The sequence below is a fragment of the Nematostella vectensis genome, chromosome 14 (assembly GCF_932526225.1).
Source record: "Nematostella vectensis chromosome 14, jaNemVect1.1, whole genome shotgun sequence".
In the NCBI taxonomy this organism is placed as follows: Eukaryota; Metazoa; Cnidaria; class Anthozoa; order Actiniaria; family Edwardsiidae; genus Nematostella; species Nematostella vectensis.
Window position 1 is genome coordinate 3,356,961 of NC_064047.1, and position 26,730 is coordinate 3,383,690.

General features: G+C 41.2%; 1 protein-coding gene and 35 non-coding genes across 36 annotated transcripts in view; all 36 read left to right on the forward strand.

Annotated features, from left to right (window-relative positions):
* Positions 1-367: 367 nt before the first annotated feature.
* On the forward strand, positions 368-449 carry Trnas-uga. The gene has a single exon. It is a non-coding gene; the product is annotated as a tRNA-Ser (tRNA).
* Positions 450-527: 78 nt separating this feature from the next.
* On the forward strand, positions 528-609 carry Trnas-uga. The gene has a single exon. It is a non-coding gene; the product is annotated as a tRNA-Ser (tRNA).
* A 78-nt stretch (positions 610-687) lies between these two features.
* On the forward strand, positions 688-769 carry Trnas-uga. The gene has a single exon. It is a non-coding gene; the product is annotated as a tRNA-Ser (tRNA).
* A 74-nt stretch (positions 770-843) lies between these two features.
* Trnas-aga lies at positions 844-925 on the forward strand. The gene has a single exon. It is a non-coding gene; the product is annotated as a tRNA-Ser (tRNA).
* Positions 926-1,333: 408 nt separating this feature from the next.
* On the forward strand, positions 1,334-1,415 carry Trnas-uga. Its single transcript has one exon. It is a non-coding gene; the product is annotated as a tRNA-Ser (tRNA).
* A 78-nt stretch (positions 1,416-1,493) lies between these two features.
* Positions 1,494-1,575, forward strand: Trnas-uga. Its single transcript has one exon. It is a non-coding gene; the product is annotated as a tRNA-Ser (tRNA).
* A 78-nt stretch (positions 1,576-1,653) lies between these two features.
* Positions 1,654-1,735, forward strand: Trnas-uga. Its single transcript has one exon. It is a non-coding gene; the product is annotated as a tRNA-Ser (tRNA).
* Positions 1,736-1,812: 77 nt separating this feature from the next.
* On the forward strand, positions 1,813-1,894 carry Trnas-uga. The gene has a single exon. It is a non-coding gene; the product is annotated as a tRNA-Ser (tRNA).
* Positions 1,895-2,297: 403 nt separating this feature from the next.
* Trnas-aga lies at positions 2,298-2,379 on the forward strand. Its single transcript has one exon. It is a non-coding gene; the product is annotated as a tRNA-Ser (tRNA).
* Positions 2,380-2,449: 70 nt separating this feature from the next.
* Trnas-aga lies at positions 2,450-2,531 on the forward strand. Its single transcript has one exon. It is a non-coding gene; the product is annotated as a tRNA-Ser (tRNA).
* A 226-nt stretch (positions 2,532-2,757) lies between these two features.
* Trnas-uga lies at positions 2,758-2,839 on the forward strand. Its single transcript has one exon. It is a non-coding gene; the product is annotated as a tRNA-Ser (tRNA).
* Positions 2,840-3,247: 408 nt separating this feature from the next.
* Positions 3,248-3,329, forward strand: Trnas-uga. Its single transcript has one exon. It is a non-coding gene; the product is annotated as a tRNA-Ser (tRNA).
* A 78-nt stretch (positions 3,330-3,407) lies between these two features.
* Trnas-uga lies at positions 3,408-3,489 on the forward strand. Its single transcript has one exon. It is a non-coding gene; the product is annotated as a tRNA-Ser (tRNA).
* Positions 3,490-3,567: 78 nt separating this feature from the next.
* On the forward strand, positions 3,568-3,649 carry Trnas-uga. Its single transcript has one exon. It is a non-coding gene; the product is annotated as a tRNA-Ser (tRNA).
* A 78-nt stretch (positions 3,650-3,727) lies between these two features.
* Trnas-uga lies at positions 3,728-3,809 on the forward strand. Its single transcript has one exon. It is a non-coding gene; the product is annotated as a tRNA-Ser (tRNA).
* A 78-nt stretch (positions 3,810-3,887) lies between these two features.
* Trnas-uga lies at positions 3,888-3,969 on the forward strand. The gene has a single exon. It is a non-coding gene; the product is annotated as a tRNA-Ser (tRNA).
* Positions 3,970-4,048: 79 nt separating this feature from the next.
* Positions 4,049-4,130, forward strand: Trnas-uga. The gene has a single exon. It is a non-coding gene; the product is annotated as a tRNA-Ser (tRNA).
* A 78-nt stretch (positions 4,131-4,208) lies between these two features.
* Trnas-uga lies at positions 4,209-4,290 on the forward strand. The gene has a single exon. It is a non-coding gene; the product is annotated as a tRNA-Ser (tRNA).
* Positions 4,291-4,368: 78 nt separating this feature from the next.
* Positions 4,369-4,450, forward strand: Trnas-aga. The gene has a single exon. It is a non-coding gene; the product is annotated as a tRNA-Ser (tRNA).
* A 70-nt stretch (positions 4,451-4,520) lies between these two features.
* On the forward strand, positions 4,521-4,602 carry Trnaf-aaa. The gene has a single exon. It is a non-coding gene; the product is annotated as a tRNA-Phe (tRNA).
* Positions 4,603-4,833: 231 nt separating this feature from the next.
* On the forward strand, positions 4,834-4,915 carry Trnas-uga. The gene has a single exon. It is a non-coding gene; the product is annotated as a tRNA-Ser (tRNA).
* A 74-nt stretch (positions 4,916-4,989) lies between these two features.
* Trnas-uga lies at positions 4,990-5,071 on the forward strand. The gene has a single exon. It is a non-coding gene; the product is annotated as a tRNA-Ser (tRNA).
* Positions 5,072-5,322: 251 nt separating this feature from the next.
* Positions 5,323-5,403, forward strand: Trnas-aga. The gene has a single exon. It is a non-coding gene; the product is annotated as a tRNA-Ser (tRNA).
* A 577-nt stretch (positions 5,404-5,980) lies between these two features.
* On the forward strand, positions 5,981-6,062 carry Trnas-aga. Its single transcript has one exon. It is a non-coding gene; the product is annotated as a tRNA-Ser (tRNA).
* Positions 6,063-6,160: 98 nt separating this feature from the next.
* On the forward strand, positions 6,161-6,242 carry Trnas-aga. The gene has a single exon. It is a non-coding gene; the product is annotated as a tRNA-Cys (tRNA).
* Positions 6,243-6,312: 70 nt separating this feature from the next.
* Positions 6,313-6,394, forward strand: Trnas-aga. Its single transcript has one exon. It is a non-coding gene; the product is annotated as a tRNA-Phe (tRNA).
* Positions 6,395-6,464: 70 nt separating this feature from the next.
* On the forward strand, positions 6,465-6,546 carry Trnas-uga. Its single transcript has one exon. It is a non-coding gene; the product is annotated as a tRNA-Ser (tRNA).
* Positions 6,547-6,777: 231 nt separating this feature from the next.
* Positions 6,778-6,859, forward strand: Trnas-uga. The gene has a single exon. It is a non-coding gene; the product is annotated as a tRNA-Ser (tRNA).
* A 74-nt stretch (positions 6,860-6,933) lies between these two features.
* On the forward strand, positions 6,934-7,015 carry Trnas-uga. The gene has a single exon. It is a non-coding gene; the product is annotated as a tRNA-Ser (tRNA).
* A 259-nt stretch (positions 7,016-7,274) lies between these two features.
* Trnas-uga lies at positions 7,275-7,356 on the forward strand. Its single transcript has one exon. It is a non-coding gene; the product is annotated as a tRNA-Ser (tRNA).
* Positions 7,357-7,738: 382 nt separating this feature from the next.
* On the forward strand, positions 7,739-7,820 carry Trnas-aga. Its single transcript has one exon. It is a non-coding gene; the product is annotated as a tRNA-Ser (tRNA).
* Positions 7,821-8,045: 225 nt separating this feature from the next.
* On the forward strand, positions 8,046-8,127 carry Trnas-uga. Its single transcript has one exon. It is a non-coding gene; the product is annotated as a tRNA-Ser (tRNA).
* A 259-nt stretch (positions 8,128-8,386) lies between these two features.
* On the forward strand, positions 8,387-8,468 carry Trnas-aga. The gene has a single exon. It is a non-coding gene; the product is annotated as a tRNA-Ser (tRNA).
* Positions 8,469-8,842: 374 nt separating this feature from the next.
* On the forward strand, positions 8,843-8,924 carry Trnas-aga. Its single transcript has one exon. It is a non-coding gene; the product is annotated as a tRNA-Ser (tRNA).
* A 228-nt stretch (positions 8,925-9,152) lies between these two features.
* Positions 9,153-9,234, forward strand: Trnas-uga. Its single transcript has one exon. It is a non-coding gene; the product is annotated as a tRNA-Ser (tRNA).
* Positions 9,235-15,049: 5,815 nt separating this feature from the next.
* The window catches only part of LOC116610003 (WD repeat-containing protein 3), a 36,248-nt gene continuing 24,567 nt past the window's right edge, over positions 15,050-26,730 (forward strand). Inside the window, exons 1-15 of the mRNA XM_048721859.1 lie at positions 15,050-15,305; positions 15,680-15,756; positions 15,961-16,023; positions 16,267-16,336; positions 18,111-18,160; positions 18,501-18,569; positions 18,953-19,031; positions 19,537-19,701; positions 19,819-19,926; positions 23,849-23,946; positions 24,053-24,077; positions 25,143-25,225; positions 25,588-25,624; positions 25,799-25,920; positions 26,399-26,470. Of these exons, the coding sequence (XP_048577816.1) occupies positions 15,135-15,305; positions 15,680-15,756; positions 15,961-16,023; positions 16,267-16,336; positions 18,111-18,160; positions 18,501-18,569; positions 18,953-19,031; positions 19,537-19,701; positions 19,819-19,926; positions 23,849-23,946; positions 24,053-24,077; positions 25,143-25,225; positions 25,588-25,624; positions 25,799-25,920; positions 26,399-26,470 (1,289 nt within the window). The 5' untranslated portion in view covers positions 15,050-15,134. The remainder of the gene's footprint in view (positions 15,306-15,679; positions 15,757-15,960; positions 16,024-16,266; positions 16,337-18,110; positions 18,161-18,500; positions 18,570-18,952; positions 19,032-19,536; positions 19,702-19,818; positions 19,927-23,848; positions 23,947-24,052; positions 24,078-25,142; positions 25,226-25,587; positions 25,625-25,798; positions 25,921-26,398; positions 26,471-26,730) is intronic.

Genomic DNA, 26,730 nt, shown 5'->3' on the forward strand with positions numbered 1-26,730 from the left:
CAGTTGAAATTTCGATGCAGTTTTATTATTTAAAAAAAGTAGGGACGAACATCCAAGGTTGCGGTGGCCGAGGAGTTAAGGCGTTGGACTAGAAATCCAATGGGATCTTCCCGCGCAGGTTCGAATCCTGCTAGCAACGATACATTTTTGTTTTAAAAATCCCTGATCAAAATAACAAAGAGGTAAAAAAGCTATTTGAAAAATCCAAGGTTGGGGAGGACGAGTAGTTAAGGCGTTGGAATAGAAATCCAATGGGATCTTCCCGCGCAGGCTCGAATCCTGCCCGCAACGATAAAGTTTTCGACATTTTGTTTGAAGAATGTCTGATCAAAATAAAAAAGAAAAAAAGCTTTTTCAAAAATCCAAGGTTGCGGTGGCCGAGTGGTTAAGGCGTTGGACTTGAAATCCAATGGGGTATTCCCGCGCAGGTTCGAACCCTGCCCGCAACGATACATTTTTCGACATTTTGTTTTAAGAATCCCTGATCAAAATAAAAAAAAGAAAAGAAGCTCTTTGAACAATCCAAGGTTGCGGTGGCCGAGTGGTTAAGGCGTTGGACTTGAAATCCAATGGGATCTTCCCGCGCAGGTTCGAACCCTGGCCGCAACGATACATTTTTCGACATTTTGTTTTAAGAATCCCTGATCAAAATAAAAAAAAGAAAAGAAGCTCTTTCAACAATCCAAGGTTGCAGTGGCCGAGTGGTTAAGGCGTTGGACTTGAAATCCAATGGGATCTTCCCGCGCAGGTTCGAACCCTGCCCGCAACGATACATTTTTCGACATTTTGTTTGAAGAATCCCTGATCAAAATAAAAAAAAAGAAGCTATTTGAAAAATCCAAGGTTGAGGTGGCCGAGTGGTTAAGGCGATGGACTTGAAATCCAATGGGATCTTACCGCACAGGTTCAAACCCTGCCCGCAACGGTTCTTTTTTCTTTAAACATATTTCTAATACTTTATTGATCCAGTTGAAATTTCGATGCAGTTTTATTATTTAAAAAAAGTAGGGACGAACATCCAAGGTTGCGGTGGCCGAGGAGTTAAGGCGTTGGACTAGAAATCCAATGGGATCTTCCCGCGCAGGTTCGAATCCTGCTAGCAACGATACATTTTTGTTTGAAAAATCCCTGATCAAAATAACAAAGAGGTAAAAAAGCTATTTGAAAAATCCAAGGTTGGGGAGGACGAGTAGTTAAGGCGTTGGAATAGAAATCCAATGGGATCTTCCCGCGCAGGCTCGAATCCTGCCCGCAACGATAAAGTTTTCGACATTTTGTTTGAAGAATGCCTGATCAAAATAAAAAAGAAAAAAAGCTATTTCAAAAATCCAAGGTTGCGGTGGCCGAGTGGTTAAGGCGTTGGACTTGAAATCCAATGGGATATTCTCGCGCAGGTTCGAACCCTGCCCGCAACGATACATTTTTCGACATTTTGTTTTAAGAATCCCTGATCAAAATAAAAAAAAGAAAAGAAGCTCTTTGAACAATCCAAGGTTGCGGTGGCCGAGTGGTTAAGGCGTTGGACTTGAAATCCAATGGGATCTTCCCGCGCAGGTTCGAACCCTGCCCGCAACGATACATTTTTCGACATTTTGTTTTAAGAATCCCTGATCAAAATAAAAAAAAGAAAAGAAGCTCTTTCAACAATTCAAGGTTGCGGTGGCCGAGTGGTTAAGGCGTTGGACTTGAAATCCAATGGGATCTTCCCGCGCAGGTTCGAACCCTGCCCGCAACGATACATTTTTCGACATTTTGTTTTAAGAATCCCTGATCAAAAATAAAAAAGAAAAGAAGCTATTTCAAAAATCCAAGGTTGCGGTGGCCGAGTGGTTAAGGCGATGGACTTGAAATCCAATGGGATCTTCCCGCGCAGGTTCGAACCCTGCCCGCAACGGTTCTTTTTTTCTGCAAACACATTTCAAATACTTTATTGATCCAGTTACAATTTCGATGCAGTTTTATTATTTAAAAAAAGTAGGGACAAACATCCAAGGTTTCGGTGGCCGAGGAGTTAAGGCGTTATACTCAAAATCCCATGGGATCTACCCTCGCAGGATCGAATCCTGCCCGCAACGATATATTTTTGTTTGAAAAATCCCTGATCAAAAACACAAAGAGGTAAAAATGCTATTTGAAAAGTCCAAGGTTGGGGTGGCCGAGTGGTTAGGACGTTGGACTAGAAATCCAATGGGATCTTCCCGCGCAGGTTCGAATCCTGCTCGCAACGATACATTTTTGTTTGAAAAATCCCTGATCAAAATAACAAAGAGGTAAAAAAGCTATTTGAAAAATCCAAGGTTGCGGTGGCCGAGTGGTGAAGGCGTTGGACTAGAAATCCAATGGGATCTTCCCGCGCAGGTTCGAATCCTGCTCGCAACGATACATTTTTGTTTGAAAAATCCCTGATCAAAATAACAAAGAGGTAAAAAAGCTATTTGAAAAATCCAAGGTTGCGGTGGCCGAGTGGTGAAGGCGTTGGACTAGAAATCCAATGGGATCTTCCCGCGCAGGTTCGAATCCTGCTCGCAACGATACATTTTTGTTTGAAAAATCCCTGATCAAAATAACAAAGAGGTAAAAAAGCTATTTGAACAATCCAAGGTTGGGGAGGCCGAGTAGTTAAGGCGTTGGAATAGAAATCCAATGGGATCTTCCCGCGCAGGTTCGAACCCTGCCCGCAACGATACATTTTTCGACATTTTGTTTGAAGAATCCCTGATCAAAATAAAAAAAAAGAAGCTATTTGAAAAATCCAAGGTTGAGGTGGCCGAGTGGTTAAGGCGATGGACTTGAAATCCAATGGGATCTTACCGCACAGGTTCGAACCCTGCCCGCAACGGTTCTTTTTTCTTTAAACATATTTCTAATACTTTATTGATCCAGTTGAAATTTCGATGCAGTTTTATTATTTAAAAAAAGTAGGGACGAACATCCAAGGTTGCGGTGGCCGAGGAGTTAAGGCGTTGGACTAGAAATCCAATGGGATCTTCCCGCGCAGGTTCGAATCCTGCTAGCAACGATACATTTTTGTTTGAAAAATCCCTGATCAAAATAACAAAGAGGTAAAAAAGCTATTTGAAAAATCCAAGGTTGGGGAGGACGAGTAGTTAAGGCGTTGGAATAGAAATCCAATGGGATCTTCCCGCGCAGGCTCGAATCCTGCCCGCAACGATAAAGTTTTCGACATTTTGTTTGAAGAATGTCTGATCAAAATAAAAAAGAAAAAAAGCTATTTCAAAAATCCAAGGTTGCGGTGGCCGAGTGGTTAAGGCGTTGGACTTGAAATCCAATGGGGTATTCCCGCGCAGGTTCGAACCCTGCCCGCAACGATACATTTTTCGACATTTTGTTTTAAGAATCCCTGATCAAAATAAAAAAAAGAAAAGAAGCTCTTTGAACAATCCAAGGTTGCGGTGGCCGAGTGGTTAAGGCGTTGGACTTGAAATCCAATGGGATCTTCCCGCGCAGGTTCGAACCCTGGCCGCAACGATACATTTTTCGACATTTTGTTTTAAGAATCCCTGATCAAAATAAAAAAAAGAAAAGAAGCTCTTTCAACAATCCAAGGTTGCGGTGGCCGAGTGGTTAAGGCGTTGGACTTGAAATCCAATGGGATCTTCCCGCGCAGGTTCGAACCCTGCCCGCAACGATACATTTTTCGACATTTTGTTTTAAGAATCCCTGATCAAAATAAAAAAAAGAAAAGAAGCTCTTTGAACAATCCAAGGTTGCGGTGGCCGAGTGGTTAAGGCGTTGGACTTGAAATCCAATGGGATCTTCCCGCGCAGGCCCGAATCCTGCTCGCAACGATACATTTTTCGACATTTTGTTTTAAGAATCCCTGATCAAAATAAAAAAAAGAAAAGAAGCTCTTTGAACAATCCAAGGTTGCGGTGGCCGAGTGGTTAAGGCGTTGGACTTGAAATCCAATGGGATCTTCCCGCGGAGGCTCGAATCCTGCCCGCAACGATAAAGTTTTCGACATTTTGTTTGAAGAATGCCTGATCAAAATAAAAAAGAAGAAAAGAAGCTATTTCAAAAATCCAAGGTTGCGGTGGCCGAGTGGTTAAGGCGTTGGACTTGAAATCCAATGGGATCTTCCCGCGCAGGTTCGAACCCTGCCCGCAACGATACATTTTTCGACATTTTGTTTTAAGAATCCCTGATCAAAATAAAAAAAAGAAAAGAAGCTCTTTCAACAATCCAAGGTTGCGGTGGCCGAGTGGTTAAGGCGTTGGACTTGAAATCCAATGGGATCTTCCCGCGCAGGTTCGAACCCTGGCCGCAACGATACATTTTTCGACATTTTGTTTTAAGAATCCCTGATCAAAATAAAAAAAAGAAAAGAAGCTCTTTGAACAATCCAAGGTTGCGGTGGCCGAGTGGTTAAGGCGTTGGACTTGAAATCCAATGGGATCTTCCCGCGCAGGTTCGAATCCTGCCCGCAACGATATATTTTTGTTTGTAAAATCCCTGATCAAAAAAACAAAGAGGTAAAAATGCTATTTGAAAAGTCCAAGGTTGCGGTGGCCGAGTGGTTAAGGCGTTGGACTAAAAATCCAATGGGATCTTCCCGCGCAGGTTCGAATCCTGCTCGCAACGATACATTTTTGTTTGAAAAATCCCTGATCAAAATAACAAAGAGGTAAAAAAGCTATTTAAAAAATCCAAGGTTGGGGAGGCCGAGTAGTTAAGGCGTTGGAATAGAAATCCAATGGGATCTTCTCGCGCAGGCTCGAATCCTGCCCGCAACGATAAAGTTTTCGACATTTTGTTTGAAGAATGCCTGATCAAAATAAAAGAGAAGAAAAGAAGCTATTTCAAAAATCCAAGGTTGCGGTGGCCGAGTGGTTAAGGCGTTGGACTTGAAATCCAATGGGATCTTCCCGCGCAGGTTCGAACCCTGCCCGCAACGATACATTTTTCGACATTTTGTTTGAAGAATCCCTGATCAAAATAAAAAAAAAGAAGCTATTTGAAAAATCCAAGGTTGAGGTGGCCGAGTGGTTAAGGCGATGGACTTGAAATCCAATGGGATCTTACCGCACAGGTTCGAACCCTGCCCGCAACGGTTCTTTTTTCTTAAAACATATTTCTAATACTTTATTGATCCAGTTGAAATTTCGATGCAGTTTTATTATTTAAAAAAAGTAGGGACGAACATCCAAGGTTGCGGTGGCCGAGGCGTTGGACTAGAAATCTAATGGGATCTTCCCGCGCAGGTTCGAATCCTGCCCGCAACGATACATTTTTCGACATTTTGTTTTAAGAATCCCTGATCAAAATAAAAAAAAAGAAAAGAAGCTCTTTCAACAATCCAAGGTTGCAGTGGCCGAGTTGTTAAGGCGTTGGACTTGAAATCCAATGGGAATTCCCGCGCAGGTTCGAACCCTGCCCGCAACGATACATTTTTCGACATTTTGTTTTAAGAATCCCTGATCAAAATAAAAAAGAAAAGAAGCTATTTCAAAAATCCAAGGTTGCGGTGGCCGAGTGGTTAAGGCGATGGACTTGAAATCCAATGGGATCTTACCGCGCAGGTTCGAAGCCTGAACGCAACGGTTCTTTTTTCTTCAAACAAATTTCTAACACTTTATTGACCCAGTTTCAATTTCGATGCAGTTTTACCATTTAAAAAAAGTAGGGACGAACATCCAAGGTTGCCGTGGCCGAGTGGTTAAAGCGTTGGACTAGAAATCCAATGGGATCTTCCCGCGCAGGTTCGAATCCTGCCCACAACGATACATTTTTCAACATTTTGTTTGAACAATCCCTGAACAAAATAGCAAAGCGGAAATGAAGCTAATTCAAAAATCCAATGTTGCGGTGGCCGAGTGGTTAAACCGTTGGACTCCAAATCTAATGGGATCTTCCCATTCAGGTTCGAATCCTGCCCGCAACGATACATTTTTCGGCATTTTCTTTGAAGAATACTTAATCAAAATAAAAAAGAAGAAAAAAAGCTATTCAAAAATCCAAGGTTGCGGTGGCCGAGTGGTTAAGGCGTTAGACTTGAAATCCAATGGGGTCTTCCCGCGCAGGTTCGTACCCTGCCCGCAACGGTTCTTTTTTCTTCAAACACATTTCTAATACTTTATTGATTCATTTTCAATTTCGATGCAGTTTTATTATTTAAAAAAGGTAGGGACGAACATCCAAGGTTGCGGTGGCCGAGGAGTTAAGGCGTTGGACTACAAATCCCATGGGATCTACCCTCGCAGGATCGAATCCTGCCCGCAACGATATATTTTTGTTTGTAAAATCCCTGATCAAAAAAACAAAGAGGTAAAAATGCTATTTGAAAAGTCCAAGGTTGCGGTGGCCGAGTGGTTAAGGCGTTGGACTAAAAATGCAATGCGATCTTTACGCGCAGATTAGAGTCCTGCCCGCAACGATATGTTTTTGTTTAAAAAATCCCTGATCAAAATAACAAAGAGGTAAAAATGCTATTTGAAAAATCCAAGGTTGCGGTGGCCGAGTGGTTAAGGCGTTGGACTAGAAATCCAATGGGATCTTCCCGCGCAGGTTCGAATCCTGCTCGCAACGATACATTTTTGTTTGAAAAATCCCTGATCAAAATAACAAAGAGGTAAAAAAGCTATTTAAAAAATCCAAGGTTGGGGAGGCCGAGTAGTTAAGGCGTTGGAATAGAAATCCAATGGGATCTTCCCGCGCAGGCTCGAATCCTGCCCGCAACGATAAAGTTTTCGACATTTTGTTTGAAGAATGCCTGATCAAAATAAAAAAGAAGAAAAGAAGCTATTTCAAAAATCCAAGGTTGCGGTGGCCGAGTGGTTAAGGCGTTGGACTTGAAATCCAATGGGATCTTCCCGCGCAGGTTCGAACCCTGCCCGCAACGATACATTTTTCGACATTTTGTTTGAAGAATCCCTGATCAAAATAAAAAAAAAGAAGCTATTTGAAAAATCCAAGGTTGAGGTGGCCGAGTGGTTAAGGCGATGGACTTGAAATCCAATGGGATCTTACCGCACAGGTTCGAACCCTGCCCGCAACGGTTCTTTTTTCTTAAAACATATTTCTAATACTTTATTGATCCAGTTGAAATTTCGATGCAGTTTTATTTTTTAAAAAAAGTAGGGACGAACATCCAAGGTTGCGGTGGCCGAGGAGTTAAGGCGTTGGACTAGAAATCTAATGGGATCTTCCCGCGCAGGTTCGAATCCTGCCCACAACGATAAATTTTTCAACATTTTGTTTGAACAATCCCTGAACAAAATAGCAAAGCGGAAATGAAGCTAATTCAAAAATCCAATGTTGCGGTGGCCGAGTGGTTAAGGCGTTGGACTAGAAATCCAATGGGATCTTCCCGCGCATGTTCGAATCCTGCTCGCAACGATACATTTTTGTTTGAAAAATCCTTGATCAAAATAACAAAGAGGTAAAAAAGCTATTTGAAGAATCCAAGGTTGGGGAGGCCGAGTGGTTAAGTCGTTGGAATAGAAATCCAATGGGATCTTCCCGCGCAGGCCGGAACCTGCCCGCAACGATAAATTGTTCGACATTTTGTTTGAAGAATGCCTGATCAAAAAAAAAAGAAGCTATTTCAAAAATCCAAGGTTGCGGTGGCCGAAGAGTTAAGGCGTTGGACTAGAAATCTAATGGGATCTTCCCGCGCAGGTTCGAATCCTGCCCACAACGATACATTTTTCGACGCTTTGTTTGAAGAATCCTTGTTCAGAAAAACAAAGCGGAAATGAAGCTAATTCAAAAATCCAATGTTGCGGTGGCCGAGTGGTTAAGGCGTTGGACTAGAAATCCAATGGGATCTTCCCGCGCAGGTTCGAATCCTGCTCGCAACGATACATTTTTGTTTGAAAAATCCCTGATCAAAATAACAAAGAGGTAAAAAAGCTATTTGAAGAATCCAAGGTTGGGGAGGCCGAGTGGTTAAGGCGTTGGATTAGAAATCCAATGGGATCTTCCTGCGCAGGCCCGAATCCTGCCCGCAACGATACATTTTTCGACATTTTGTTTGAAGAATCCCTGATCAAAATAAAAAAAAGAAGCTATTTGAAAAATCCAAGGTTGAGGTGGCCGAGTGGTTAAGGCGATGGACTTGAAATCCAATGGGATCTTACCGCACAGGTTCGAGCCCTGCCCGCAACGGTTCTTTTTTCTTAAAACATATTTCTAATACTTTATTGATCCAGTTGAAATTTCGATGCAGTTTTATTATTTAAAAAAAGTAGGGACGAAAATCCAAGGTTGCGGTGGCCGAGGAGTTAAGGCGTTGGACTAGAAATCTAATGGGATCTTCCCGCGCAGGTTCGAATCCTGCCCACAACGATAAATTTTTCAACATTTTGTTTGAACAATCCCTGAACAAAATAGCAAAGCGGAAATGAAGCTAATTCAAAAATCCAATGTTGCGGTGGCCGAGTGGTTAAGGCGTTGGACTAGAAATCCAATGGGATCTTCCCGCGCAGGTTCAAATCCTGCTCGCAACGATACATTTTTGTTTGAAAAATCCCTGATCAAAATAACAAAGAGGTAAAAAAGCTATTTGAAGAATCCAAGGTTGGGGAGGCCGAGTGGTTAAGGCGTTGGATTAGAAATCCAATGGGATCTTCCCGCGCAGGCCCGAATCCTGCCCGCAACGATATATTTTTGTTTGAAAAATCCCTGATCAAAAACACAAAGAGGTAAAAATGCTATTTGAAAAGTCCAAGGTTGGGGTGGCCGAGTGGTTAAGACGTTGGACTAAAAATTCAATGCGATCTTCCCGCGCAGATTAGAGTCCTGCCCGCAACGATATATTTTTGTTTAAAAAATCCCTGTCCAAAATAACAAAGAGGTAGATATGCTATTTGAAAAATCCAAGGTTGCGGTGGCCGAGTGGTTAAGGCGTTGGACTAGAAATCCAATGGGATCTTCCCGCGCAGGTTCGAATCCTGCTCGCAACGATACATTTTTGTTTGAAAAATCCCTGATCAAAATAACAAAGAGGTAAAAAAGCTATTTGAAAAATCCAAGGTTGCGGTGGCCGAGTGGTGAAGGCGTTGGAATAGAAATCCAATGGGATCTTCCCGCGGAGGCTCGAATCCTGCCCGCAACGATAAAGTTTTCGACATTTTGTTTGAAGAATGTCTGATCAAAATAAAAAAGAAAAAAAGCTATTTCAAAAATCCAAGGTTGCGGTGGCCGAGTGGTTAAGGCGTTGGACTTGAAATCCAATGGGGTATTCCCGCGCAGGTTCGAACCCTGCCCGCAACGATACATTTTTCGACATTTTGTTTTAAGAATCCCTGATCAAAATAACAAAGAGGTAAAACAGCTATTTGAAAAATCCATGGTTGCGAAGGCCGAGTGGTTAAGCCGTTCGACTGGAAATCAAATTGGATCTTAACGCGCAGGCTCGAATCCTGCCCGCAACGGTTCTTTTTTCTTCAAATACATTTTTAATACTTTATTGATCCAATTGCAAATTCGATGCAGTTTTACCATTTAAAAAAAGTAGGGACCAACATCCAAGGTTGCGATGGTCGAGTGGTTTAGGCGTTGGACTAGAAATCCAATGCGATCTTAACGCGCAGGTTCGAATCCTGCCAGCAACGAAAAATTTTTGATGCAAACATCCTAGTTTAAAACTGTCTTGGGCAAGAGAATGTCTAGCACACATCATAGGTTATATTGGCCTTAGCCTCCTCCGCGTGCATCTTGATTTTTTTTCAGTATTTTTATTAATTGGGCTTCCTGTGTCGAGTTGAATAGAGAAGAGCCACCCCAGGCCGCCTCTCTCTCTCTCTCTCTTGCTCACGCCACAGGAATTCCAAAATCGATCAAATACTTTTTTTTCCCAATAATGGCTAATGGTGGCCAATTGGTGAAGGCGTTGAAATGTGGTGCTGGTCGAAACCTTGGATGTTTGGAAGGGAGTCTTTTTAATTAGTTTTCAAATGAAATGTTTTACCTCGTACGTATACTGGGATTGCTTGATGACGTATACCCTGCTCCTTCCATGTGGGATGCGTCAATACTGACGGGTCCAGTACATGGATGATACATTTATCTGAAAATATCACATTAACAAATTTGTTTGACACAAAAATGTTTGAATGTTTTGCCAGGCCTTATAGACCGAGTCACCCCCAATCCCAACCACCTCCACCGTCCTTGCCTCCCCAGATGTTAGTGTAAACCTTATACTGGCCTGAAAAGAATCCTGTAACCCCACCCGATCCCCACCGCCCTTGCCTCCTCAGATGTTAGAGTTAGCCTTATACTGACCTGAAAAAATCCCCCAACCCCCACCGTCCTTGCCTCCCCAGATGTTAGAGTTAGCCTTATACTGACCTGAAAAAATCCCCCAACCCCAACCGTCCTTGCCTCCCCAGATGTTAGAGTAAGCCTTATACTGACCTGAAAAGAGTCCCCCAACCCCACCCAACCCCCACCGTCCTTGCCTCCCCAGATGTTAGAGTAAACCTTATACTGACCTGAAAAGAATCCCCCAACCCTACCCAACCCCCACCGTCCTTGCCTCCCCAGATGTTAGAGCAAGCCTTATACTGACCTGAAAAGAAAGACATGTAAAAAGTAGTTGTACTCTAATAATTTACAATATGGGAACATTTTATTACTCACATCCCCCTCCCCTTTATACAAAGTTGCTGTCTAGGGTTGTCAGTAAAAGAATCCAACATTGATTTGGGGGAGGGGGGTTGGGGAGGGGGAGGGGAGGATTTTAAAGTCACTATGCTATGTAATTTAGATTTCCATCTGATAGTGCATTTCAGGCCTCAAAATTTTCAACAGTTTTGTCCCTGATTGCAGATGTTAGGGCAATCCTTGTACTGACCTGAAAGAACCCTGCATGTTGGATCCTCGTGTAGTGGGCTGTCGCAGAACTGGCAGTAGAACTTATTTCTAGTTAGAGATAGTAAGAAATAGGAAGGTTAAAGAATTTTTATTTTGCGCAAGCTCCAGGATTAAAATACTTGTCTCTTTTATAAATAGCGCAAAAGGTACAGTATCGGGCATTTTAGGGGGATATCTTTTCTCTTCTTGTCCCCCTAACGGGCCTGGTAAGATAAACTGCGCGCTGTTCCCAAACAAGACAAGGACGCTAGGATATGGATTCTAAAAGGGAGAACAACAATTAATTTGAATGTAGAAGCCTGTATCAAGGGTTAAAATGCTCAAGATGGAGAAAGTCGATTATTATTAAGACTATGCTGCCGGAGATGATGATGGCGATTGAGATACTTTCAGTTGAACTCGTGGACAACGTTGGCAGTTACACAAGAAAGGCTTATCGATGCTGATTGATGATAATCAGATGGTGGTGATGATACTGGTGATCTGATGATGCTGATGGCCAAAATTCAAACATTCAATTTCAATTCAACAAATCACTCGTTCTCACCCAGTAGTCAGCGCCTCCTTGCATCCTGGCACATGTACACGTACATAGCAGTATCTACCCGCCCCTTCGCAGGTGGATATAGGACAATAGTATCGCGCACTTTGTCTACGAAGTAAGAAAATATGAATCCCAGGTCAGAACACTTAGCAGTCGTCAACCGCTTGTTTATTATCATGACTTTTATTAGAATTATTTTTTCCGGGGTCCGGTATCCATTTAATCGCGCGCTCTGATTGGCTCTCGTGAGATCCAGAATCTTGATCCGGACCTTCGGCCTCCGTCAGTATTTTCAAGAGACCTCGGTCACGGTATTTCACGATACGGGCCTCCCAGCTGGTAAATAAATAAAACATCCCGCCTCTGCAGTACAGCTCACCGGTAAGCTCCAAAACTATTACAAATGAGGGAGCTTGTGTACCAGTGCTTTTGAACGATTTTTCGCAAATCAAAAATGCTAAAAGCATTTATCGAGAAAATGAAAGTGAATTTTAATGTTTAGTTTGCAAAATTTCACTCAGGATAAGAATAGTAGGGCCGAATGGTCCCCCGAAATTTCGATGTGATCGCAGTTTTCGGCTAATGCTCGCATGCTCGCGCAATTTTTTCCGCCTAAAAATGCTCGGTCTCGCATTAAAAAAAACGGGATGCTTGCAAAAGACCATTCGAGGGCTCTAATAGTTTTTGAAAGGCATATGCTTAAGTTCTTCTTTGCTAACTCACGTGTACTGGGACACTCCTGTGATCTTGCAAACCACGCCAACAAAGCAAAACAGCTCTCGGTGCTGAACACGCCCTGATATAGCTCTTGACATGCTAGGGAAAGAGTAAAAACATTTTCCAGCGTTAAGCATAATACAGGGCCGTAGCAGGAGGTGAAGCACTGGGGACACGCACCCCCCCCCCCCCACACACACACACACACACACACAACGTTTCCACAAAACAAAAATAAGGAAATGACTAGTAGGGGCTTGGCTGTGCCTCCCCCAATGGTTTCTTAATGTTTTTGTATTGTGCCCCCACCCCACCCCCCCCCCCCAATAAGTCAAGGCCTGCTATGGCTATAATCTTATTTATTGAGTTTCTAAAAACAAGTCAAGAAAAACTTTCTCAGTTCACCACTACAGGTGACAAAATGAGGCCCAAATCTCCCAGGGGCTCATTACCCCTCCCACGCCAATTCCCCGAAATTCCAATTTTCTCATAGTCATAAGTAACTTGAGATAATTCAAAATCCCCACGCTATACTTACCAAATGATATGAAAAGAATAAAATAAAACTCACTGTGAAAGTCCGGGTACTGAAGTGAACCGTAGAATAATCAACACTTGTGATGGACAGATGATTGCTGGGACAGACTGCAGAACTTGTATGTAGAGAAAACATACCTAGCAAGAAATATAAGGCACTGCTTGATTTTCACACTTACCCCCCCCCCCCCCCCCTCCCTTTACCCTAGGTAACCTAAATCTACCACCCATGATGTGTTTATTGTAGTATTGGGCTACCTGTAGTAGCAGAGGGACTAGGGGGACTGGAGCGAAGTAAGATGGCGGCCTCCTAGAGCGATAGGACTCAATTGTATGGTAGCACCTTAGAGTATCTTAGACACAATAAACGTCTTACTACATTTATTGCCCTCTCTCTTGAGGAGAATACCTGGATCTGCCACAACTGTTGGGTTCTCAGATGCATGACACATCTCAGTATACAGGTTATTTTCCCATGGGGGAGGGGGACTCAAGCAATTTTAATCCTTAGGGGTAGCATTTTCAGTCTACTGGTGAACAGCAATTCTCACCTTAAAGAGATAGCACATTAGATGCGTTCAAAGTTATTTCACCCTGAGATACTACCACTACCATTACTAAGAAATATTTTTCAATACTTTTGGTTCAATTTAAAATAAATTTCATTGTCTGGAGACACTTTAGGTGTGAGACACTCTATGTATGACAGAATCGAAAGAATGTTTGGACACACCCTAAGGGCCTAAATTTGTAGGAAGTTGTACGAAAAGACAATCTTCCTCATTTACATTTATGGAGAGATCTCCCTTTGGATATTTTCCCTTATATTTGCCCTTCTTTTAAAAAAGAAGATTGACGCATTCTTACTTAAGCAAGGAAGTTTGAAAGCCTTAAAATATGAAAATACAAACCTCCTGGAAGTATTTCACTAATTCTTGTGGTCTGTGTATGGCCATGTTGCCAATTTGAGCTGTATGAATAAATAAATAACTCAGAATTTGGAGCACATTTTTTTCAAATCAACCTCCCCCCCCCCTTCCCTATCCCCCTCAGGGTAATTAATGAACACTCCCAGAAGCTCTTGATGAAAGACTGATGTGTGTAAATGTGTATGGATAGGCATTCAAGACAGGCCCATACCCAGGGGGGAACAGGGGGTGCATTCAGTGCATTCACACCCCCCACAACCATGGAAAGTCCACTACCGATTCGCAATAGGCATGCTATTTGTAGACAAAACTATAAAGTACCAGTGAGTTAAATGGAAAAAGGCAATCGAGAACACTCTGGTATGTCATAAATCTAAAAGTCAAACTTTTCTATAGCCAAATCTGATAATAAATGTCCCGTGTAGATCCTGCAATGGCATAAAAAATTTCTATTTTGTTCTATTTGAGGTATGTCATAAATCTAAAAGTCAAACTTTTCTATAGCCAAATCTGATAATAAATGTCCCGTGTAGATCCTGAAATGGCATAAAAAATTTCTATTTTGTTCTATTTGAGGAGTAACAGACAGACATACGCTTTCTATTTTGCTGAATTGAACAGTAAATAAAACATTAACGTCTCTTTTATGCTGAAAGACAGATAGTAGATGGACAGACAGATTGATGGACAAACCGACATTTGATCTGAAGTAAAGCCTCTGAGGAAAATAATATGACTTTTAGATTCTTTTCTTTTGAAAATTCAGAATGCGTTAAAAAGCCAGAATGCGTTTAATTAAAAAACCAACAAAAAATAAGAAACATTAGAAACAACAACAACAGAAAACTATCGGGATGTGTGGCTACTCACCATCAAACTCCAGTAACTCCATCAAGTCTACACCAAGAACGAATCTATATACTGTTCTACCCTGCGCAAAACATAATTTTTAAGCATAATTATATAAGTAAGACTTAAGCTCATACGAAAGTAAAATCATATAAATATAAAAATACGGATAAAATTAAGTTTACCTCAGGACAATTTACTGAAAATTGATCGCATTGATCGGCAATTTCTTTTAGGCCTCCACTCTCGCTCAACCAAAATAGCACAACTTCTTGTATGGATCTTTCACCCGACATATCCTCGGATTTCCCGTTTGCCTTTCTCAAAAAGACAAAATAAACATCCACTTCAAAATCTGCACGCAAAAAAGTTCAAATTTCGCGCGTTAGTTGAAAGAGCGCGCGTTGTGTCATTCGCGCCATTTCTTGGGCTGCCTGTGTTTCAAAAGCAAAACTGCATAACGCTCATAACGCTACATAAAAAAAAGCCTGAAGAAAGTTTAGAAATCAATCCCTGTGAAATAGCGGCGTATATAGTGTGGACATAATTTAGGAAATAATAAAACTTTTCACAATACTATTTTTTTCGTCCGTTTTGGGGTTCCTGTGTCGGACTTGTATGAGGGTAGCACTCTTGGCCACTGACACACGTGCAAAATCCAATATGGCGGCCAAACAGTAGTCAACAACGCTTTCATATTATACCAATTTCTGTGTGCTATGGTGTTAACCAAGTCTTATTTACGCTACGCTAGTCTCGCTAGCTTCGGCGTTGTCGGATCCCTGAAAAGTAATGTGCTATTTGTGTCCCGTGAGGGGGCTAGAGGGGTCTTGGCCGTTGCTGCCGCTCTTGAAGATGTTGTTATTTGGGATACAAGGAGACAGGAAAAGGTTGGTGAAAATATCCTTTTGATTATTAAGGAGATTGACAGCTTTTAAACCGTTGTTTTAACTGATGTTAAAAATATTGCTCTTTGATCAGAATCTCTTTGCATGCACCGGAATAACATGGTGTAGTGAAGGTGTTGCCAAAAAATATCTTACAGGGTCAAATGGTACTCTTTTTACCGGTCAGATTTACGTTAAAATATCTCGCGAACAAAACACTTGTAGCTTTCAGAATCCATAACAATAAATATTTGCTAAAATTAACAAATACACGGTACCCACTTCAGATACCCCCTCCCTTTAACCCTGTAATTACATTTTCCCAATATTCGGCCATACCCTTAAAGGTTCCTGCTACCCTACACTCTCTTTAACAGGTGTTAGTGTTAAAAGGCTCCAAATCAGAGGTGACAGGCATGGCTATTAGTCCTGACAACAAGTCACTCGCTGCTGGGTGAGTTCCTTTTTAAGAATCTCTGTCAGCCACCATTTCATCACCATAGTAAAATATAGTACCAAGCAAGAAAAAGCAAGGTTGTAATATTTTTCATTGAATTTGGGAGGAAAAGGTGTATCTAAAACAGTCTCTTTAACAGTCTCCAAACTGTAGGCTTTATGAAATTATATTTTCATAGGGGTTTTATTTTTGTTTATTTAGGTACGAGGATGGTACTATCAAAATCTGGGGTCTTAAACATGGAAATTGTCAAGTGACACTAAGGTATGTAATGATAAAAAACAATTTAGGTAGAAGTCTACAAAAGTACATCAAATTTGAATTGTTTTGTTTTGTTTTTTTACTCTGCTGAATTTTTACTGATTACTAGCACTAAGTACTGTAGGTCTGTCTCTAAGGAATTTCGATATAGAATCTCTTTATCAACCTATACTAGCCATAATCCATATACGGTGATTACCTCTTTGTGTTTGTTTTTATTGATTGCGCCTATGTACATCATTTCAGCGGTCACAGGTCAGCTGTATCCGTGCTTAAGTTTGACCACACAGAGGGTCTTCTTGCCTCAGGGAGCAGGGTAAGGAATGAACCTTGGGATAGAGATTATGCATTGATGATGGACAGGCGTCCTGGGCGACAGGAGGGGGTTTCTGTATGTATTTGGCATTTTACAGTACAGCCTGCAGGGAACATAACATTTTGTGCACAAATTTTTTTTTTTTTTTTTTTTGCCTGTAGTTTGAGTGTAATTAGATTCAATAACCTCAAACTACACGCACCTTGAGTGGGATACATGCACCAAACTACACGTACTTGTTTGCCTCATTAACTTCTGTGGAATCCCTTGAGAGTATTTGAGGCTACAACTCAATGCCATCCATTTGTATGCAAAAAGAAAAGTTGGATGTTTGGCGTTTGATGTGATTTCACTCAAAAGTTCCGCTATTCAAAAGCCTGATACAACTTTAGCTTTTCTTTATATCAGCAAGAAAAACTGATCTCTACAAACTTCATGCCTAATTTGGCTTAATAAAAGTAGTTTTACCAAGCGAAAGTAGAAAACAGTATTGATTGAAAGTATTGATAAGAAGGAATAAATGCGAAGGTTGTGTGTTGAACTGGTGCTTTCTTGCTCCAACAACGAAAAAAATTATTGAAGACACTAAAATCACTACAAAATCTTTAGTCGTTATATTTCTCAGATGATGTTACAGTAGTTTGTACTTCAAAATGTGTTGAAGGGATACAATGGAATGTTTTGTGTTGAACTCCTTCCAGTTTGTCAAACAACAGAAGAATGCCTAAGGCGGTTTCAAATATCACTGTTCTTAGCCATTTTATGAAATCGCACGGAAATAACAACAAAAGCCTTACTCTTTACAATTCACGGATCAATTTGGCTTCAGTAACCAGTAACGTAGGAGGGAGGTTCTTGATGTACGAAAGGAATAAGTGCGAATTATAAGATCACGACAATCAGACAATGTGTGAGTTTTACCAACAACAAACAAACGTGCGAAGTCACGCCGTTTCAGTCAGACCCCTTGAAAAAGAGTCCTCTATATCTAAACTTCAATTTGACATAAAGAACATCGCAATTGGTAAGGCAGTTTTGTCGGACACTAACCCAGAGAGCGAGGTGACAATAGATCTTTGCTTGCCTTTGCCAAACAAAGACAGTTTAATATCAACTGCAACTAAACTAGGTGTATAACTGTTTTCTCTTGCTTTTAAACTCGCTCATCAAACAGACCCCTTGAAAAAGAATCCTTTGTATCTAAGCTTTAATTTGTTATAAAGAAAGTAGCAATTGATAGAGCAGGCGATTAGTTTTGTGGTACTCGAGCCCAGAGAACGGACAACATACGGCATCATTTTAATGCATACATGCGGAACACTTTAACTTAAACATCCTCGTTCCATGTGGCTGGCTGAAAGTATTTTTGGTATTATCAATAGTTCTCATTGCACTAAAAATTCGAACGAACAATAGCCAACTTCCTGCATAACAAAGGAAAACTACACACAAAAATCGTGTGCGCCGCTGTTAAGTTTCTTCCAGGCTGTACTGTACATATTCACAAATAAAAAAAAGATTTGATAAACAACCAAAGGATTACCTCCTTTCTTCAAAAAATACTCTTGCACTCCACAGTCAAGGATGTTGAATACATTTTCTCTTCAAAACTGATTTATTTTTATCTTATTTAGAATATATTTTAACTTCACTTTGTAAATCTCCATGTAGGTCTAGAGTTTGATATTAACGAAAGACACTTTAAATCTAATAAAAATATGAAATAAGAAAATGAGGAATGCTTGAATGATAACAGATAGCTTTCTTTTATAAGGACACAGATGTGATTGTATGGGATGTGGTAAATGAATCAGGATTATACAGGTTAGTATTGTACTTGCATAGAGTTTTTAACACACAGCAGCAAGTCTAGGGGTGGGGTCACAGAGCTGTGTTGTGTAACTGGGGGTGCCAGAATGTATATAAAACATATGGTGGAAATTAAACTCCCTTACATGTATTCTAAAATTGAGATAGAGAAGGGGGAAAAGATGCAAGATGCTTACTTCACATTGTGTTAATCAGTGTGGAGGATTTGCAAGAAGAAAACGAAGAAGAGAAGAAAAGAATGATGGAATAGTTCATTTTCTTCCTTCTCCACTTTCTCTGGTAGTGAAAAGCTGGCTTTACAAAGCAGTGGTGATCTTTACTTGTTTTGTTTTAGGTTACAAGGCCACAAGGGGATGATCACTCAGCTTGAGTTCTTCAAAGAGAAAAGTGTTTTGGTTACCAGGTAAGCTTTTTTTACACATTTGATAGCTTTACCTTCCTCTACAGTATAAACTTTTCACTGAGACTACTTTAAACAACTCATACAGTATATTTTCTATGTTTGTCTATGACCAGGTGAAGTGTTGGTAAACAGTGGTAGCCCACAATGCTAACTGCTATTAGATGTTGTTATAAATGTAGTGTAATTGGTGTGTTTGTCAGTATTGGATTACATACTGGGTGTTGTCATCAAGTTTGTATACTGTAGTTTCATATTACATGTATTTGCTTTGTAGTGTGTCTGTTATTTGTTTGGCATTGTGAATATCTTATGCACAGTATCTAACAGCGATAACACGTCTGCTATTGAAAAGAATATGACTAATGGCTTTCTCTTGTATTCAGCTCTAAGGATATGCTTGTGAAGATGTGGGACCTTGATACTCAGCACTGCTTTCTGACACTTGTTGGCCACAGCAGTGAGGTACAGTAAGCTATAACTGCTCTAAGCATTACCTGCCCTACTGTAAGATCACTCATCAGCCACAGCAGTGAGTACATAAAATAAAATAAGTCTACAGGGAATTAAAGATGATCTGCTTAACCAAAACAATTTTATTATCATTTAATAAAATACTACGCATAGCTTTAGCAGGCCTCAAATTATTAGGGGGGGGGGGACACAATGCAGAAACATTAAGAAAACATTGGGGGCACATGCCCCCTACTTGTCATTTCCTTTAAATTTTAAAAATTATTGGGGGGGGGGCTGTTACAGTACTTACATATAGCAAGGCATGCTATTTACAATCAGCTAGAAATCTGGAAGATTTTGACCTTAAGTTTGAGGCATGGCCACAATTTAGAAGAGTTAATCTCACTGATGTGTTACCAGAGAAACTTCTGGATGCGAACTAATCCATATAATTACACACTGTTTTATTTTTTCAAAAATTACTGTATAAATAATAATGTACTTCAATCCAAAGGTTTGGAGTTTCACACTGGCAAGAAATGAAAGACGGCTTGTCACAGGATGTGGTGACAGTGAGCTACGAGTGTGGGAAGTTAAACCAAGTGTGTCACCCAGTGACGACAAGTCTGCTGTGGGCGACAAACGGACTGCAACTGATGCTGATTTGCAAAGTGATCAGGTGAGCTTGGATGGTAAAATGGCATTTCTGGTAGCTTGGTTTGTTGGTATGTTTTATGCCGGTAGCCCAGTGGACAATGGGCAATACTTACAGTATGTTTCTTCTTTTCACTGGCAGGTTCATGGACCTGTATCCTGCGAATTGCTGGGATCACTGACCAGAAAGAGTCGCTCAAGGGTTGTGTCACTACAAACTGACCCGACAGGCCAAGTTCTGGCATGCTTGGTAAGTGATGTTGATGACAGTGGTAATGCTGGTAATGGAGATGGTAGTGGTTTTAGGGATGGTGATGATGATGGTGGTGATAGTAATGGTGATGGCAGTGGTGATGGTGATGGTGTTGGTGATAATAGATGTAGATAGTAGTTAGGGTGATAGTGGTGACAGGGATGGTAATGGTGTTGGTGGTGGTGGTGATGGGGATAGTAATGGTGTTGGTGTTGGTGGTGGTGGTGGTGGTGGGGATGGTAATGGTGTTGGTGGTGATGGTGATAGTGGTAGGGATGATGATGGTGATGGTGGTGGTGATGGTAATGGTGGTGGTGGTGTGGTGGTGATGGTGGTGGTGGTGGTGATGGTAATGGTGTTAGTGGTGGTGGTGGTGGTTGTGGTGATGGTGATGGTGGTGGTGGTGGTGGTGGTGATGGTGATGGTGATGGTGATGGTGGTGGTGGTGGTGATGGTGATGGTGATGGTGATGGTGGTGGTGGTGGTGATGGTGGTGATGGGGATGGGGATTGTAATGGTGATGGTAATAGTGATGGTGATGGTGGTGGTGGTGGGCATGATGGAGATGGTAATGGTGTTGGTGGTGGTGATGGTGATGGGATGGTGATGGGATAGATCCAGTTAGATCCAATTAATTCAAGGTTAAGTTTCACCGGTGCTGTATTAAACTTATGGTCATTTAAAACTGAGTGACTTCATTCCTCGATTAGTCAGTTAATAAACACACTATTCCTACCTAATTCAACAAAATTTGTGTTCTTGAATGTGTGGCGAGGCAAGTACCAGTTATTCTCTTTGAAAACCCCTTGGCAATATCCAAATGGTGTGATTGTAATATATAAAAAACAACCTCCCCTTGCATTATAACGTAGCTTGTGCCACACAGACAGCAACTCGTATCAATAATTGACTCCATGACCTCTCAATTCTAATCAATTTTACGGTGCATTACCCCATCTAGTTGCTGATCTATTGGCACTTCTCCTCTTTGCATGTTTCTCCTAGATTCATCCATTAAAGGCACTGAAAATTGGTGTACTGGTCAATTTTGCTCATGTGGTATCTTACGCTAATGTCGAAAGTACAAGAGGTGATTTAACTAGCCTATTTACCTTACTGAAATAACAGCCGAAAATCTTCCCAAATAAAACACAGGGCAAACAGAAATGCCATTAAAATACAAAGAATACACTGTCCAGGGGTTTTGCTAAAAACATTATGTATTTCACTTACAAAGGCGACCACTTTCCATTGCCATATAATTCTCGTAGAGAATTCAGAAGAGCTATCGTCCGGTCGCCACACTTTCATCATCAATTCCAACTTCTAGGGATCTGAATTCGATCAAATTCTACACCATAACTAAAAGGATAACACTCCCTCTTTTGGAAGACAGGCTCTTCACAAAAACGTCTGCATTTTGTGAAGCCATGCTTTGCTTTTCAAGATTTTGGTTCGAGAGATGTGTACAAGAGATCACACGCTAAAGCAAGCAAAGGCCTACATTCTCAGGGGTAGAATCGGGATTTTATTTTCAACTGATTCCAAAGTGATTCACACGTTATAGCAACCAATCAAAACAGAGCTTGAGTGATTCCGCGTGGACCGTAGCCAATTGGTGAAGAGCTTGACTAGTTCCAGAACAAGCGCATAATTTTTATACACGCGCGAAATTTCTAAATGGGTCACCTCCCCAAAACTAGATTTATCACTCACCAGCAGGAGCAATATTTCCCGTGGGGGGACCAGAAATGCTGTCTAAGCGCTAAAGGAAATAACATAGCCTACGTGTAGTGCTAAAAATAACAGCGAAACAACCCAGGAAGCAGGTCTAATAGTGTTTAAATAACAGACAACAGTAGATGTTTATTATTATTGAACATTCTAAAATTCAAATCTACAAAAAAACATTTTTCTGGGATTTTGAGTGATTCACTGGAATCAGTGGTGTTGATGGTGGTTGTGTTGGTGGTCCTGATGGGGATGGTAATGGGGTTGGTGGTGGTGGTGGTGATGGTAATGGTAATGGTGGTAGTGGTGTGGTGGTGGTGATGATGGTAATGGTGGTGGTGATGGTAATGGTGGTGGTGGTAGTGGTGGTGTGGTGGTGGTGGTGATGGTGGTGATGGTGATGGTAATGGTGGTGGTGGTGGTGATAGTGGTGGTAGTAATGGTGGTGGTGGTGATAGTGGTGGTAGTAATGGTGGTGGTGGTGATAGTGGTGGTAGTAATGGTGGTGGTGGTGATAGTGGTGGTAGTAATGGTGGTGGTGGTGATAGTGGTGGTAGTAATGGTGGTGGTGATGGTAATGGTAATGGTGGTGGTGGTGGTGGTGGTGATAGTGGTGGTAGTAATGGTGGTGGTGGTGATAGTGGTGGTAGTAATGGTGGTGGTGATGGTAATGGTAATGGTGGTGGTGGTGGTGGTGGTGGTAGTGGTGGTAGTAATGGTGGTGGTGGTGATAGTGGTGGTAGTAATGGTGGTGGTGGTGATAGTGGTGGTAATTATGGTGTTGGTGGTGATGGTGGTAGTAATAGTGATGGTGATGGTGATAGTGGTGGTAGTAATGGTGGTGGTGGTGGTGATAGTGGTGGTAGTAATGGTGGTGGTGGTGATAGTGGTGGTAGTAATGGTGGTGGTGGTGATAGTGGTGGTAGTAATGGTGGTGGTGGTAGTGATGGTGGTAGTAATGGTGGTGGTGGTGATAGTGGTGGTAGTTATGGTGTTGGTGGTGATAGTGGTGGTAGTAATAGTGATGGTGATGGTGATAGTGGTGGTAGTAATGGTGGTGGTGGTGGTGATAGTGGTGGTAGTAATGGTGGTGGTGGTGATAGTGGTGGTAGTAATGGTGGTGGTGATGGTAATGGTAATGGTGGTGGTGGTAGTGGTGGTGTGGTGGTGGTGGTGAGGTGGTGGTGGTGATGGTGATGGTAATGGTGGTGGTGGTGATAGTGGTGGTAGTAATGGTGGTGGTGGTGGTAGTGGTGGTAGTAATGGTGATGGTGATGGTGATGGTGATAGTGGTGGTAGTAATGGTGATGGTGATGGTGATGGTGATAGTGGTGGTAGTAATGGTGGTGGTGGTGGTGATAGTGGTGGTAGTAATGGTGGTGGTGGTGATAGTGGTGGTAGTAATGGTGATGGTGATGGTGATGGTGATAGTGGTGGTAGTAATGGTGATGGTGATGGTGATGGTGATAGTGGTGGTAGTAATGGTGGTGGTGGTGGTGATAGTGGTGGTAGTAATGGTGGTGGTGGTGATAGTGGTGGTAGTAATGGTAGTGGTGATGGTAATGGTAATGGTGGTAGTGGTGGTGTGGTGGTGGTGGTGATGGTGATGGTAATGGTGGTGGTGGTGATAGTGGTGGTAGTAATGGTGGTGGTGGTGATAGTGGAGGTGGTGATAGTGGTGGTAGTAATGGTGGTGGTGGTGATAGTGGTGGTAGTAATGGTGGTGGTGGTGATAGTGGTGGTAGTAATGGTGGTGGTGGTGGTGGTGATGGTGATGGTGATGGTGATGGTAATGATGGTGGTGGTGGTGATGGTGGTGGTGGTGATGGTGATGGTAATGGTGGTGGTGGTGATAGTGGTGGTAGTAATGGTTGTGGTGGTGATAGTGGTGGTAGTAATGGTGGTGGTGGTGATAGTGGTGGTAGTAATAGTGGTGGTAATAGTTGTGTCGATATTGGTAGTGGTGGTGTTGATGTTCGTGACAGTAGTCTTTTCACTGCAAACTGACTACAAAAATGATTATTAAAAGGATTGTGGTAGTAATGATGCTGATCATGGTGATGGTTGAGATGTTTGATACTGTAGATTGAGGTTTGCAGTGGTAATGATCATTAATTAAATTGGATGAAGAAGTTACAGTACATACTAATGTATGTGATAATTTTGATGAGATTTTCTTGTTTTCAAGGGAAATGACTCCTTGCTGGAGATTTTCAGAGTTGCATCTGATGAAGAGGTTGAGAAAAGTTTGCTGCGAAAAATAAAGAAAGCAAGAAAGCGTCACAGGTTGGTTCTCGTTAACTGTCCATTCTTTTGTCTTTTTATTTTGCCCGTTTAATGTTTCTACCTTCTGCAGCAACATATTGATCTGTGTAACATTGACTTTTTTTAGAAAAGAGGCTTCAGGCGTGTCTGAAGTAAGTGATATACTATAACCGCTTACTGTTGTTACTTACTGCCGTTATTCAACTTTGCTTTGCTTTGCAAATGTTAATTATGAGAACCATCTAAGGAGTCATAAGATTATGTAAATAATCTAGGACTACTGTTTGGATAGTCAGGGCTACTGGTATGATGCAGGGATTTTCTGGAAATTATGCGGGATTTTTTTGCAAATTATGCGCTAGAATTCGGAAATTATGTTAGAATTATGCAGATGGCGCAATGTTTTCAAAAAAAAATGTTATAGGAGGAAAGGGAGAATTTAAACCTTGAAAAAAGTTGCTAAAGATTAAAGCTCGCTCAGAAAATGTAAATACCAATAATATGGCTTGTTATATACACGACAAGGGTAGAAAACATGGGATTTGACCTCAGAACTCAATAGCAGCGCGTGAAAATGCGTTCTGTCTGATGCATTTCAGTCGTTTCTCATAAAACATAAAACCAGGGCGTGAAAACTCCAACTTTCACGGTCAATTAAGGACGCAAATGTTTGCACTGTAAACTCTTCTAACCACGTTTGCTACTGTAGAAATAATGTCATTTTTATCTGTCTAAAATAATGTTATTTTTATCTGTCTCTGATTATGTTTTGCTTATCCCATTGCAATTATATTATAACTGATCGCCAAGCGCGAACACATCTTTTTCGATCTTGTTGTCATAGCCGTCGCAGGGAAGGCCAAATGCATGGAATGCCTTGTCGTGTTCGAACCACAAGTGTAAACTTTCGTTCTACAAGGATTTTCTGAGGTTTTGGGGGATTTTTTGCCACTGAAATGGTATGAAAATTCCTAGGAAATGAAAACATTATACTTAAGTTTTATATTTTTCAATTTTCTTTCAAATTATGGGGGATTATGTGGGATTTTCAAGATTATGCGGGGTTGTCTCAAAAAGGTAAAATATGCATCTCCCCATCAGCGCATAATTCCGGTAGCTTTGGAAAGTTCACAAAACATATTGCACTCTTAAATTTTTGGACACACAACAGGACCGTAATGCACAGTATAGCCTTACCCAATGTGTCTTCTTTGCAGGATGTTGCAATGGTGATTCCCCAACAAACTGTTGATGATGAACTACACCGTATTCACTCCCTAAAACTCACATCAAGAATCAAGTGAGGATGATATTTTCGGAAGAAAACTGTATTGAAACTGGTAGATAGATCCAGCCTGAACAAGACTGATAAGGAATTCTCACTGTCTCTTCTCATAACTTCCATAAAATAGATTTCTTACATTTACGAATTGTATGGAATTGACCTGTCTTTTCAATTTCAACTGTACTTCATATTATCACTCAACAAAATGCTGTGAGTGTTTTTTCTATGTCATTCTGTTTGAGACTTTTCCTCTTGATATTTGTGTCTCCCTCTTTATGCTGGTTAGGGGTGTTTTTTTTATTATATGATCTCTGTTATGCTGTTATGTTGGGCCGAAATCGAAAAACACTGTTTCAGTTTTTGATGATTGTTTGCAGAGCATTTGATATAAGAAAAATGGATGATGAAGTAAAGGTGAGCAACGTGAGTTGTATGTGCTTCATACTTGAATGCCATTATAGACAACAACCCCATGTAAATGACATCCTTAACCAATCCCAAGCCATGAAGTACATACCACCATATATTTTTTGAATTTACCTTTTCATATTGAGGGTTTGTTTTCAGTCTTCATCTCTTCTCCTGTAGATTTTAGTGTTGCTACAAAACAACACCCTAGAGGTTCACCATGTACCGTATGCATCTACGGCAACGATAGACACCACCCTACACGAGTCTGTGAGCCACCCTGGCCATCGCTCCGACATACGGTGAGTTTGCCATCACTGATTATTAGAAAGTTTATAAGAATTATTCAAAATGTACAGAACTTAGTTGAAAACAACACAAGATCATCTGTTGTACGGTGGGATTACCTTAAAAAATTACTTAAGACATTTTCAAGCTTATTGTTCAAGCTTTTTGTTCAAGCTTATTGTGTTAACAAAAAACAATTTCGCAAAATATAAAAATTCTAACATTTTATTCCTTTTTGGTTATTATTGGTTTTTCAACGAATTTTACCCTTCTTGGCGCAGGGCCATGGCAGGCCTTGAAATACTTGGGGTAGGGTACGATTCAGAAACACTAAGAAAGCTTGGAAGGGGGTCACAGCTAAGCCCTTACTGTTCAGTTCCTTAAATTTTTAGATAAGTAATAGAAGACGGAAGCCCCCAGGGTTTTTGGGTGCAAATTTAAAATTGTACAAGCCTGGCATCCTGTGATTTGTTGTGCTCTTTGTTGGAACAGGACTCTTAGTCTCAGCTCGGATGGGATGTGCATTTTGTCCGGCTCCCATGAGTCAATAAAGCTATGGAACAGGTATGCTGCTCAATGACAAAAAATATATAATAATTTATAGTAATCATGACGGATTTAGCAAGATTGAGGTGGCTCGTAAAAGATATCTATGCAAGGGTCTTGATTTTTGTTGCCCATTGAAACGCGAAACCGCGCTATAACAGGTGCGTGCCCGCAGCAGCAACACCTCAGCTGTCGCTCAGCCGTTGAGCTGTCAAGACGTATCGGATTTTCTTATCGAAATCGAATATTTGGTTCCATATAAACTAGCAAAGGTAGAA